The 12662-nt window shown below is 47.5% G+C and overlaps 1 protein-coding gene across 1 annotated transcript in view; it reads right to left on the minus strand.

Annotated features, from left to right (window-relative positions):
* Positions 1–2732: 2732 nt before the first annotated feature.
* The window catches only part of FGF1 (fibroblast growth factor 1), a 236682-nt gene continuing 226752 nt past the window's right edge, over positions 2733–12662 (minus strand). Inside the window, exon 4 of the mRNA XM_086931642.1 lies at positions 2733–4632. Within this exon, the coding sequence (XP_086787768.1) occupies positions 4438–4632 (195 nt within the window). The 3' untranslated portion in view covers positions 2733–4437. The remainder of the gene's footprint in view (positions 4633–12662) is intronic.

Here is a 12662-nt window from a genome sequence, read left to right on the forward strand (position 1 = left end):
CGCCCTGGGGGCACCATTCTCCCCGGAAGAAATGCGCGAAGCCATTTTCGCACTGTCCAACGGCAAATCACCTGGCCCGGATGGACTACCCGCCGAATTCTTTAAGGCATGTTCGGACACGCTGGTTCCGGAGCTGCTCAAATTGTACCATACTGCGATGGAGGAATCAGCACTCCCAGACTCGCTCAATGAGGCAAACCTAGTCTCACTATTGAAACCGGGTAGGGATGGTGCACTCATGGGATGCTATAGACCGTTGGCCATGCTGAATACCGATTATAAAATCTTCACCTCCCTCCTGGCCCGCCGCCTGGCCCTAGAGGTCCCAACTCTGGTGCATGCGGATCAAAACGGCTTCATGCCGGCGCGGAGCACGTCTCGTAACCTGCGCCGCCTCTTCCGGATTCAGGAAGCGGCCTTGACACATTGGCCTAGATCGGGGTGTCTGGTCTTGGACCTGGAGAAGGCCTTCGATTCAGTAGAATGGCCGTACCTGGGAGCAGTGTTAGACAGATTCGAGGTGGGAGATGCCTTTGCTGACATGGTCGGACTACTCTACCAGAGACCCAGTGTCCGAGTGAGGACGGGTGGGCTGTTGTCGGAGAGGGTCAGGGTGCGCAGAGGCACCAGGCAAGGCTGCCCCCTGTCGCCCCTCCTCTTCTCTTTAGCCATTGAACCACTGGCGGCTCTGCTGCGGGACAGAGGAGCGGAATGGAGGATCCCATTGGCTGATGGAACGCGCACAGTCTCACTCTATGCAGATGACCTGCTGCTTTATGTGCGGGACCTCACCGCGGTACCAGCCGAGCTGTCGGACATCTTCCAGACCTTTGCGGAGGTCTCGGGCCTCAGGGTCAACTGGGCCAAGTCCGGAATATACTCGTTCAGCCGAGACCAGGAGGAGTGCGATGTGCACCTTGGAGGGGCCCGGCTCGCTTGGTACCCGACCACGTTTAAATACCTTGGGCTGCACATCTATAGAGACCCACAGGACATACTGGAGGGCAACCTGGTGCGCGCCATTTCCTCCTTGCGAGCCCAGATGTCCTTCTGGAAAACTCTGCCGCTGAACGTGCCCAGCCGAATAGCTCTTTCCAAAATGATAGCGCTCCCCAGGCTACTCTATCACTTCGCGAATATCCCTACGTATGTCCCCACATGGATATTCCGCGACCTGGAATCAATGCTTCGCGGCTTGATCTGGAACGCGGGACGACCACGAGTAGCGCTGGCTAAGGCTGTACTCCCCGACTGCGGAGTGAGGATTGGCTTTCCCCAACATGGAGCTGTATTACCTAGCTGCACAGCTCCAATGGGTGACGTACTGGCTCAGCGATACGCATCTAGACGATACGGCCACTGCGGACTACCAATGGACCCACCCCCAGGTTTGCGCCCTGTTTCACCCGTTGACCAAGGGACCCCGTCCTCTACCCTTGCATATGGCCGTAGCCCGCAAATGCTTTATCCGTAGCCTGAAACTGACACAAAATGTCAGACTGTATGCGCCTGCCCTCCCCCTGTTAGGCACCCCCAGGAGGAGCGGGATGGTAACGCCGCGCAATCTGGACCACTGGATCACAGCCGGAGTAGAGACCATGGGCGACCTGTATGCTGACGGGGCCCTGCTCCCGTTTGCGGAACTATCGGAAAACACGGGACTGCCGGCCGGGCAATTCCTATTCCACGCGTCGGTACTGCGGGCATACACCGACTCCTGGGGAGACATCCAGGATGAACCACCGATACACCACCTGATCCAATATCTACATGTAATGGGCAGAGGCTCGCACATCACGCATTGGTTAGCGCAGGCGCTTCTCATCCACACGCAAAAACCCACACAGCAGATCAGGGCTAAATGGGCGGCGCACCGAGGGAGGGATTGGACAGATAAGGAGTGGAACCTAGTCCTAGCCAGTCCCGTGAACGTCCCCCGCAATTCCCGCTTCCGTATCATCCAGCTGTACATATTACACCAGGCATACCTAACACCGGATAGGATAAATAGATACTTCGCGATCGACACTGCCGTTTGTCCCAGATGTGACCTGCTGGGTGCAGATATCCTGCACATGCTTTGGCACTGCCCAACCCTAGCCACGTATTGGGGGGAGGTGACATCACTCCTGATTCACAGCACGGGCCCGGGTCTGCCTGACACGTGGGAGGCGTGCATTCTCGGACTATATAAAAGAACCAAACTGAACAAAACGCAGGCACGGTTCTGGGATCTGGGCCTCATCACGGCCAAACGGCTGCTCACGAGGCATTGGAAACGGCGGGAACCGCCTACCCCGACACACTGGTTCACATCCTTCACAAACTGGGCCAGGGCAGAAGGCACGGCGCTTCACCGGGAAGAAATAGCGGGTCTGAGGCAGTTCCCGATCGCACAGCTCTGGGATGGCATCCTGGGGTCCTTGCAGGGGGGGGGCGCTGTCAGGGGGCTCACATAGAGTAAGCGACACTGGGGGTGGGCCACAGAGGCTACAGCTCTATTGAAGGAACCACCGCACACCGCGCCGCCCCCCTCAGCCCAGACATGGATCAACCAGCGCGCAGACCTCAGACACGGCTCACCACCCACACGGGCGCTCACCAGCGGTCATCGCCCAGCAACACGCCCCCAGCACAGAGTCGTTGACACCGCCCCCGCAAGTGCACTCCACCCCCCCCCCCCCACCCCCTTCCCCATATATGTTCACATGTTTGTAGTATCGGACCCCTGCTCACCGGCGGTGGCCTCTCCAACCCCCCACGACACGGTGGATAGACGCTGTCAACGGCGCCCCAGGCAGCGAACACAGGCGTAGACGCCGCCTGATACACCAGCAGCGAGGCTACTCCACCTGACTGCTACACGCACCACTAACCAGGCCGGCAGCCGGCGAAGTACCACGGCCCAAAGGAGCTGTCCCACTTTAAGTCCGAGAACACTTGCGCATGCACACCACTGACCCCCTGATGTACTGTAGCATCATCGACATACACCACACTGACCAGAGGTGTCTCCCACCAACACCGTGCAAATGGGACAGACTTGATGTGGCGAAGCCACGAAAGGAACATTGGGACATACCGATACGAACTGTTCTGTTTAGTTTGCTGAATTCATGGCTTAGTTCTAGAAAAACTGAAAAATAAGACGTCATTTATGGAACTATTCTTTTACTGATTTAAGGTAATGTGACCATACTGTCTGTGACCTAACATGCCAGAGACACAAGGGGCGCAATGATACGCCCTCCTGTGCAGACTTGCACCCTCACGGTTTACCGTTCCTTTGCAGCCGGCCCGCAGGGTTGTAGGCTTCGCTATATGTACTGCACTCTTGAACATTAATAAACGTCTTAAAAAAAAAAAAAAAAGAGATATTCCTCAAACTACCTCAAAGTCACTTATAGGATCTTATGCAGCAGCACTAGCTCGGTACCATTAGTCTTCGCTATAAAATCACTTTAGTGTGAGAGTCTGGTCTCATACAGTGAAGTGAATTGACTCTCAATTCTTCTACAGACACTAATGAGAATGTTTCGTGCACATGACACATGCTGGGTTGAAGGCAACTTAAAATGCTTGCTCCACCAAAGGGTCTTCTTCCTAAACTTACCCACAGAAGCCAAGGTTCCTGCTAGCGTTGGAGACAAGTGAAGCACAAATGCCTGTTGAATCAGTCACTGACCTCTTTGTCACTACTGACAGTCTGGACACCAATTTGAACCAAACGTAACAGTGATTTTAATGGACCGGGCATCTGACTGCAGGAACTAAACTGAAACCACTAACTGACTAGTCCTCCGTCTGTTTAGACAGTGGACAATATCTCCTTTTTTCTCAATTGGCACCCATGAGAATCCCATGAGAATTCGGCGTATTCCAGCTTAAGAGAGCTTAGACCAGAGAACTACTGCCCTTCGTCTTCCCAAGTGTGGTGAGTGTGGATGTAGGAAGAGGAAGAAGTTCTAGGAGGTTTAAACACATCATAGAAGTTTATCACTTGAAGGACTGTAGGAATAGGTGGACGACAGAGCGGGGGAGTGCTTGAGGATGGTTGTAGGTATTCCACTGTCCTTCCACCACAGCAGCCTATTGTATTGTGATAGGGTTAGCTATAGATACTTTGGTAGTGTTTGTTTGCTTTATATAAATCACTACTAACATCAAAAATAACCTTAATGAACATGGGAAGTACCCGTTGTCAATGGGACAATGACTGATGAACCAACAAGATCTTCCTATTACCAAAACACGTTAACTCTTCACTTCCATTTTGGAATTTATATACGATTCTGTGTGAAACAAAAGGGTCCACTGGAACACTGGAAATCTGTGTGTAAATAAAGTTCTACGTCTCAGATGTTGAGAAGGTTCAAACTGGAGAGTTCACCTTCTGATAGATGGACGTTCTTCAATGTCACATGAGGGAGGCATCCCTTAATCACTCGATACAGGCAGTGGAAGGAAGAGTATGGCTTTTTGGCCAAAGTGGGTCCGCGACCCCGGTTTCATCTTTCCATTCTTCTTGATGCCAACAAACCAGTCTTTATCTGCATGCATCTTGGACTTGTATGTGTTGTAATTGTTCTCCTCCAGTCGCTCCAAGAAGAGGCATTCCTCACTAAGTGATTGCTAACAAAGAAAAACAAAATATTTGAGGCAAGCAGCGAATTTTGTGAGCAACTGCATTAAGACACTTAACACATGCAGCAGCAGTGCAAAGAATGCATTCAGTCACCAAGAAAGGTACTGTCAGTCAGCACTATTAGCCCCGCCTGTCTTGGATTTGCTTCTGTCTATATGCCTGGTATTTATTTAAGAAAGCACATATTTGCATTTCCTTCCTTGAAACTGTGGCATGAATTTGAGTGTGTTACTGATTAAAATGCTATTTGGAGAAACACTGACTGGACTAACTATTATTATGAATTGGCTTCTACTTATATGGATGTGGACATTTCTAAGTTAACTTGATTTATGTAGATAAATGTAGACAATTATGCTAAGTAAGCTTACTTAAAAAATATCTTCGAATCCCCCGAATCTTAAATATGGATTTGAGCAGGGACTTCAGGGGATTTCAATAATAACTCATGGAAAGGCAGTGAGCAAAATTCCAGATGTGTGGATAAACCTTTTAAGTTGACACACGTAACATTAAAAAACATTTTTCAACGCACATGTATATGCTATTTATTCCCCCGTCTTGTGCACTCTATTAAGCCACTGATCCTAAGTTTCAAAGTTCTTATTTGAACATCTTGAAAACTTAAAGATCTAATCCATATGTTTTAACAGAACTGAATGTGGTCATAGGGCGTTTTGCTTTGAGGTCTCTGGTCTGAACGCTATCTAGCCCAGTGAATTACCGGACACCATCTGGGCATTTTTTTGTTGGTTTACTTTAACTAGCAGTTTCAGTTACCATTTTGAGAGCGGAAGTGAGACATTTCAGCAACGAAAAATGTGGAAGCCTTAGCATTTATTAACAGGTTCTAATGTGCCCAGCTTTAAAATTATTCGAGTGAATGGCTTCTTTCACAAAACAAGTTGGTGTCCTTGGAAGGTGCATCTGTTTTTCACATTTGAAGAAAAAAAGACCTGTTTAAATAATTGGTTTGTAAGTTAAGCGCCTTCACAGAGCAAAGACAAGATATATTAGCATCACTGCAATGCAGTGCTGAATAGAAATCTACAGTGCTGAGTCGCACCAGTGCAAAAAAAATGGTGCCCTCCAGATTTACTAAGAATCAAGCATCGATGACGCAATTGGCTGGCGTGCACTAAAAATGCCTGTTTAGCATGAAGCTGGAGAATCGCACTCCTATAATAAAATGTTACTCCCATAGATAAAAGCCATCAAGTATAAATGTAAACACAATTTTTCAAGGGTACATCAATTAAAATGTCTAGTTTTATGCAAATTACAATACACATTATGAGTGTAAATATTGCGTGATATTTTGGTTGCCCCTTATTAGCACCTGGTTTCATTACTTCTCGCCTGCTACAGCGCATGCCTCGCTTGCAAGAGATACTGTATACACAAAAGAGGATTGCAGCCTCGTAAATGTACAGGTGTTTCACTTCCTTTTGGAGTGTTTCTCTCTTCGCTAGAGCATGGACCAAGTACGAATTAACCCCTTCGCTGCGGCGGCAATTCCGCCACAGCGCTAGGGGGGGGGGCGAGCAGCGCTCGCATGCTCGTGACGGAGCTGCTCCGTCACGAGCCGCGGTTGCGCTGTGCTCATGACGGAGCGGCTCCGTCTTGGCCCCGCCCGCTTAATTAACCGTGCCACGCAGGCGTGAAATCAGCGCCGCGCAGGCGCGGCGGCAGGGCCTTGACGGAACCGCTCCGTCATGAGCACAGCTCAGCCGATGCTCATGACGGAGCAGCTCCGTCATGAGCATACAAGGGGTTAAGTAAGTTTCCTTAACCTGATCTTGCTTCGATTGAGGTACTTTTTCTTTGTTTCCCCTTCATTGTTGCTTACTCGAGCCCTCCTGGACATTGCTTGACCCATTCCCGACCACCTCCTTCGTCGCTGCTGCTTACCTTCTCCCTCTTCTACATGCATATATATAGCCAGGCAGTGAATACTTTTTTGGTTTCCTCACTATTGTTGCTACCTTCAGCCCTCTGCGGACGTTGCTTGCCCATCTCCCCATCCCCTCCCGTTTCCCTGTTTGACCCGTTGCCACACTATCTACCTGTCGCTGCTGCTTTTTTCTGACTTTTATATATTTTTTGCTCTGCAGTTTTCTATAGCTAAACCGAAGGTATTGGAGCGCTTTACATGCTCACCAGTTAAATTACACAAGGACACATTCATTTTTAGGTCTCGCCTACAGCATTGCTTTAGCAATGCGTGTTTGGCGAGATTATAGTAAGGCTTTCAAAAGTCTACCCAAACTGCGGATTAAGTACAGTGCATGTGAGACAGGTGCGTGCACATCACCAGCCACATCGCACCCCATTTTTCTGAGCCTCAGCATCAGACTTCAAAGGAATCCGTTCCCCGCCCCCGCATCAGACTTCAAGGAAACCCGCTCCCCCACCCCCGCCACGCAATGCAGAGAGCTTGTTAGTAGATTACTCACTGGTCTGTTGTATTTTATTCTTGTGTTACTCTAATTTCTCTGCACTCTCGATTTCTTTCAGTTTGTCTTCCCATCAAAGTTTCTCGCCACTCCCTATCACTAGCTTACTGGTCTGTTGTATTTTATTCTCGTGTTACTCTAATTTCTCTGCACTCTCGATTTCTTTCAGTTTGTCTTCTCATCACAGTTTCTCGGCACTCCCTATCACTCTCTTCCACTCCACCCGTATTGCAGTTAATGCTTTACGATGACATGGTTTGCATTCCTTCGTATGTATTGTAAATATTTTGTCTGTACAGCACTAAATGGGAGATGTACATTCCTCTTGCGCTTCCTCACAAACATTGTAAATATTTTGTATTTATGTTATTTGCCTACATGTCAATATCATGCCCCGTAGCGGAATCTCACTAGATAGGAGCGACCCTTCAACTGCCATGGCATAGATGTCTCAGATTTTCCAAGTCTTTTCTCAGACCGGGTGAGCTCGCGCCCTAGCACAGTCTGTCTTCACGCCGGCCAAATGGAGTGTGACTGTCAGGATTCACCGGGTAGCCACTGTAGTTTCCTCAAGACAACTAGTTAGTTCCCCAGCTATGCCCCGTTTTACACGGGCCAACGTTTGTTTCCCTTGCTCCTCTGGGAAGCTTAGAAATTCTAGGGGGAATCGGGAATATTAAATAGAAAGCTGCTGAAGATTGTAAATAGTTCACCTCCCTAAGATGGCCGCGCAATGTCCCGTTAAGAGCAACTTGGGTGGTGCGCCCTCTAGTGGGTATCGGGAAGTCGCACGCTTCAAACCGCGCACTTCAACAAAGATTCTGTTCGAGTAGCTGTTCCTTGCCGCCGCTTCGCGTCAGAAATTCATGACAGGAGTAGTCGGAGTGAGGAATGGTAGAGAGTTTAGAGATAGAAGCAGAGTATCTCAGAGACTATTTGTAAACAGTAAATTTCCCGCAGTGCGCTCTCACAGTCCAGAGAGGCAACAGCGTTTTTGACAGAATTCTCTGTGGTTCTGTGTTCAGACTGCCCTACATACTGAAGGGGCAAGAGGTTGACCAGCAAGCACGTCATAGCAGGTTCCAGAGAAATTCCTGAATTCTATAAGACTCGACTACGAGGAGTAGAACCTTCTATTCTGGAGAAGAGGTTGCAGAATTCAACAAGTAAGGTGTTAACGCTCATAATAACTAAAGCCTTCGTGTACCAGAACCTTAATTTGAACTTCCATACGGATTGTCCCTGGACATTCCCCTTGCGCTTCCCCTCTTTTTTCCCTCCCCTTCCTTCCTTCCTATTTCCTTTTTGCGCGCTTCGGAAAAGGCTTGAAGAAACAATTCCTTGAACTGCATTAAAGAATTCCAACCTTCTAACAGAACCCCCAAGATCACGTCTGGCAGAAGGCTTCACAGGTATTAGTTCAGTCAGAGAGAGAGAGAGTAGAAGGGCATCTTCGAGGTAGAGAGTCTAATGTTGTGTATTTCTTCACAGCAAGAAGCTCAGCCAGATATTTATCAACATAATAGAAGAGGGGCAAATACCTTGGCTAAAACTGGTAGGACAAGTTTTGTTTACCTTTAAGAAAAGTCTACGTAGTGAAGAAAGGTTTGTGGTATATTCTCTTTCTCTCCCTCTTCTGTGTATTAGGCACCTCCTGAGTAGACGGCAGGAAGTAATAGCAGTCTCTCGAAGATACAGGTGTCAGTCGGAGTTAAGGTATTCTCTTCTCTGTCCAATTCCCCTTTCCCTTCTGCTGGTGGTCTTGCTCTAGAAGCGAGGGTACCGGTGGAGGGGTGATTGGGACATTCGTCACTACTGCCCCCGCGAAGAGTTGGAGCACCAGAGCATCGTGACAGATTGAAGTGCCCACGTATTTTTCTTCGCCTGGGTAGTATGGCTGAAGGAATGGATTTGAAGGAATTAGGCGCAATATTAGTAGGAATTCAAAGGGACTTGGGAGCAGTTCGGGAGGAAAATCAGAGTTTAAAATTAGAGTTAGTGGCCTCCCGTCAGGAGACAAGACTATTAGCACAAAAGGTGGATGGGTTAGCTAATGGGAAATCCAGTACAGAGTTCCGCAGTTCCTGGTCCTAGTGGAGTAACTACTGACCCTAAGTCCGTGGCTCAGGTAATCCATTCCGTATCACCTTTGATTCCTTTGGCTGCCCCAGAAAGGTTTTCCGGGGATCCTCAAAAGGCCCAATATTTTTTGACTCAGTGCTCCCTCCACTTCATGTGCCGCCCCACCCTTTTCCCAGATGCTCAATCTAGAGTAGCGTTTATTTTATCATATTTGAGCGGGGATGCCGCCAATTGGGCCATGCCTTTGGTTAGTGAGGATGATCCTTTGCGACTTTACTAAATTTAAGGCTGAGTTTCTCAGAATTTTTGATCGGAGAAGGATTTCTCAGGCCACCGATAATGAATTGTTGGAGCTGCGTCAGGGGTCGAAAGATCTAATTACTTACCTTACGCAGTTTAACAAATTGATCCTGGAGACCAGCTGGCCGGAGGAAAAGAGAGCAGCCCTATTCGATCGTGGTTTAAGGGACGAAATCAAAGATACGTTGGCTCAAATTCCCAATAGACCCACAGAATTATCAGCTTTGGTGGATTTGGTGCTAGAATTGGATTTTCGCAATTCTGAACGTAAGGGTGAAAAGAAGAGAGATTGGAAGATGAATTTCCCTCGTTTTGACAGAGCAAAGATTGAGAAAGGATCAGGAGGAAACTCAGAATCGGAGCCAATGCAGATAGGATCAGTTCGAGGTCCATTGAGTAAAGAAGAAAAGGAACAAAGGAGGTTAAAGAAGTTGTGCTTGTATTGTGGTGCTGCTGGCCATTTTGTCAAAGAGTGCGTCAAGCGGCCTAAGACTCCGTTTAAGGGAAACGAGGTGAACCATCAGTAGGCGGAGTCGCTCTGGTGGTGCAGGAAGACAAGACGACTCCAGAACCTCACCTAATTTTGAATACTCTCCAAACTATGACACCTCACGTGATTCTCCAAGTGGCTATGCAATTTCGTGAACATCAAATATTAGGAGTGGCCATCATGCTGGACTCTGGTGCCACTGGTAATTTTTGTGATATACGATATGCTAGACAGATGGGAATTAGAGCAATTGAGAAAGACCGTCCAGAGCCTGTACGTGCCGTAGATGGTACCAATCTGACTCCCGGTCCCATTACTAGTCACATGGAGGGATTGGAAATAACTTAAGTGGATGGTCATTGTGAGGTGTTACAATTTAATTTAATCGACGCTCCACAATTCCAACTGATTCTCGGATTGCCTTGGTTAGCCCTTCATAACCCGACCATAGACTGGGAAAATCGAACAGTCAGACTACATTCAAAATTTTGCTTATCTCACTGTTATGGTCCTAAGACCCTGGTGGAAGAACCCACACAATCTATGCTGTTGTCTTTTGGAGGTCAATCCATTGGAGCGGTAACTACTGAAGAAATTCCTCCAGAGTATCGAGATTTAGAGACAGTATTCAGTGAGCAGGAAGCAGATTTGTTGCCGCCACACCGTGCGTATGATTGCACCATTGATTTGGAACCCGGAGCAGTTCTCCCCTGTAGCCGGATTTATGCCCTTACGGAAGCCGAAAATGAGCATCTAAAGGAATACCTGGATCAATATCTTGCAAATGGCTTTATTAGACCTTCCCAGTCTCCAGTATCTTTGCCGCTGTTCTTTATTCCGAAGAAGCAAGAAGGAAGTTTGAGAACTTGTATAGATTATCGAGCACTAAATCAGATCACCATCAAAAATAGATACCCGTTACCGTTGATTTCTGTCTTGCTGGATCAAATAAAAGAAGCTCAAATTTTCACCAAACTTGATTTGCGAGGAGTTTATCAATTGGTCCGCATGAAGGAAGGGCATGAATGGAAGACCGCTTTTCGAACTAAGTTCGGTCTTTTTGAATACTGTGTCATGCCATTCGGTCTTTGTAATGCTCCTGCGGTGTTCCAACATTTCATCAATGACATCATGAGTGATCTGATTGATAAGATTGCGATCATCTATTTGGATGATATTTTAATTTACTCTCAAAACACTCAGGAACACACTCGTCATGTGAGGATGGTCTTGGAGCGATTGCAAGCTAATCATCTCTTTGTAAAACTGGAAAAGTGTGTATTTCATGCTTCCAAGGTGGAGTTTTTGGGATTTGTTATCTCTCCTCAGGGAGTTACTATGGATCCTGGAAAGGTGAAAGCAGTGGAGGACTGGCCGGCACCCAAGAATGTTAAAGAAATTCAAAGATTTCTGGGCTTTGCCAATTTTTACCGACGATTTATTCAGGGATTTTCTCAGTTGATCACTCCTATCACTGGCCTTCTGAAGAAAGGAGTAAAATTTGAATGGACTACCGAGACTAATACAGCTTTTTTGGTTCTGAAGAAAAAATTTGTAACAGCCCCCATTCTCTTGCATGCAGATCCTGCTGAACCTTTTTACGTGGAAGCTGATGCTTCGGATCAGGCTATTGGGGGAGTTCTTTCGCAGCGCCACCCAGCAACTGGACAACTTCATCCGGTGGCTTATCGTTCAAGGAAATTGAATTCTGCTGAAGTGAACTACACCATCACTGAGAAAGAGTTATTAGCAGTGAAAGATGCCTTCGAGGACTGGAGACATTACTTGCTAGGAGCTCGGCATACTGTTACAGTCTTTTCAGATCACAAGAACTTACAGTTCCTAAAAACCGCAAAAACCTAGACACCACGACAGCTGCATTGGTCTCTTTATTTTGCTGATTTTGATTTCGTGATTACCTATCGACCAGGTCCGAAGAATGGGAATGGGAAAGCGGACGCACTGTCCCGGTTGCATACTGAAGAATCCGAACATACTGTAGAAGCTAAACCAATCATTCCTGAAGCAAAGATTGTGTGTGCACTTTCTTTAGATAATTTCCAGGAAGAGGTTCGTAAGAGTTTAACTACAGAGGAAATTCAGCAGTGGGTCCAACAAGGAGAAGAAAGACAGTGTCGGCATCAGCTACCCTATTTTAAAGAAGCCTTATATCTTCCTACAATCAGTCTTCAGGAAAAGGCATTACGGAGCTGCCATGATCATCCACTGGCTGGTCACAAAGGAATTGCTAAGACCCAAGAGTTAGTGCAGCGTTATTTTTGGTGGCCTGGGATGTCCGATCAGATCAAGAGATATGTTCAGTCTTGTGAGTCTTGTGCTCGAAGTAAACCTAGTAGACAGGCTCCACAGGGTTTATTGCAGCCTCTGCCCACTCCACCTTATCCATGGCATACTATTTCCCTGGATCTCATAGTAGATCTGCCGTTAAGTAAAGGATTTGATACAATATTGGTGATCGTAGTTACCTTCACCAAAATGAGTCATTTCATCCCTATGTCAGGCACTCCAACCGCGGTAGAGTTGGCTCGAGTTTTCAGTGAGAATATTGTAAAGATTCATGGTGTCCCCAAGATTGTGGTCTCAGATCGTGACCCCGATTTATTTCTCACTTCTGGCGAGCTTGTCTAAAAGGGTTGGGGATTGAGAGTAGATTGTCCACTAGCTATCA

The sequence above is a fragment of the Lissotriton vulgaris genome, chromosome 7, assembly GCF_964263255.1.
Source record: "Lissotriton vulgaris chromosome 7, aLisVul1.2, whole genome shotgun sequence".
NCBI lineage: Eukaryota > Metazoa > Chordata > Amphibia > Caudata > Salamandridae > Lissotriton > Lissotriton vulgaris.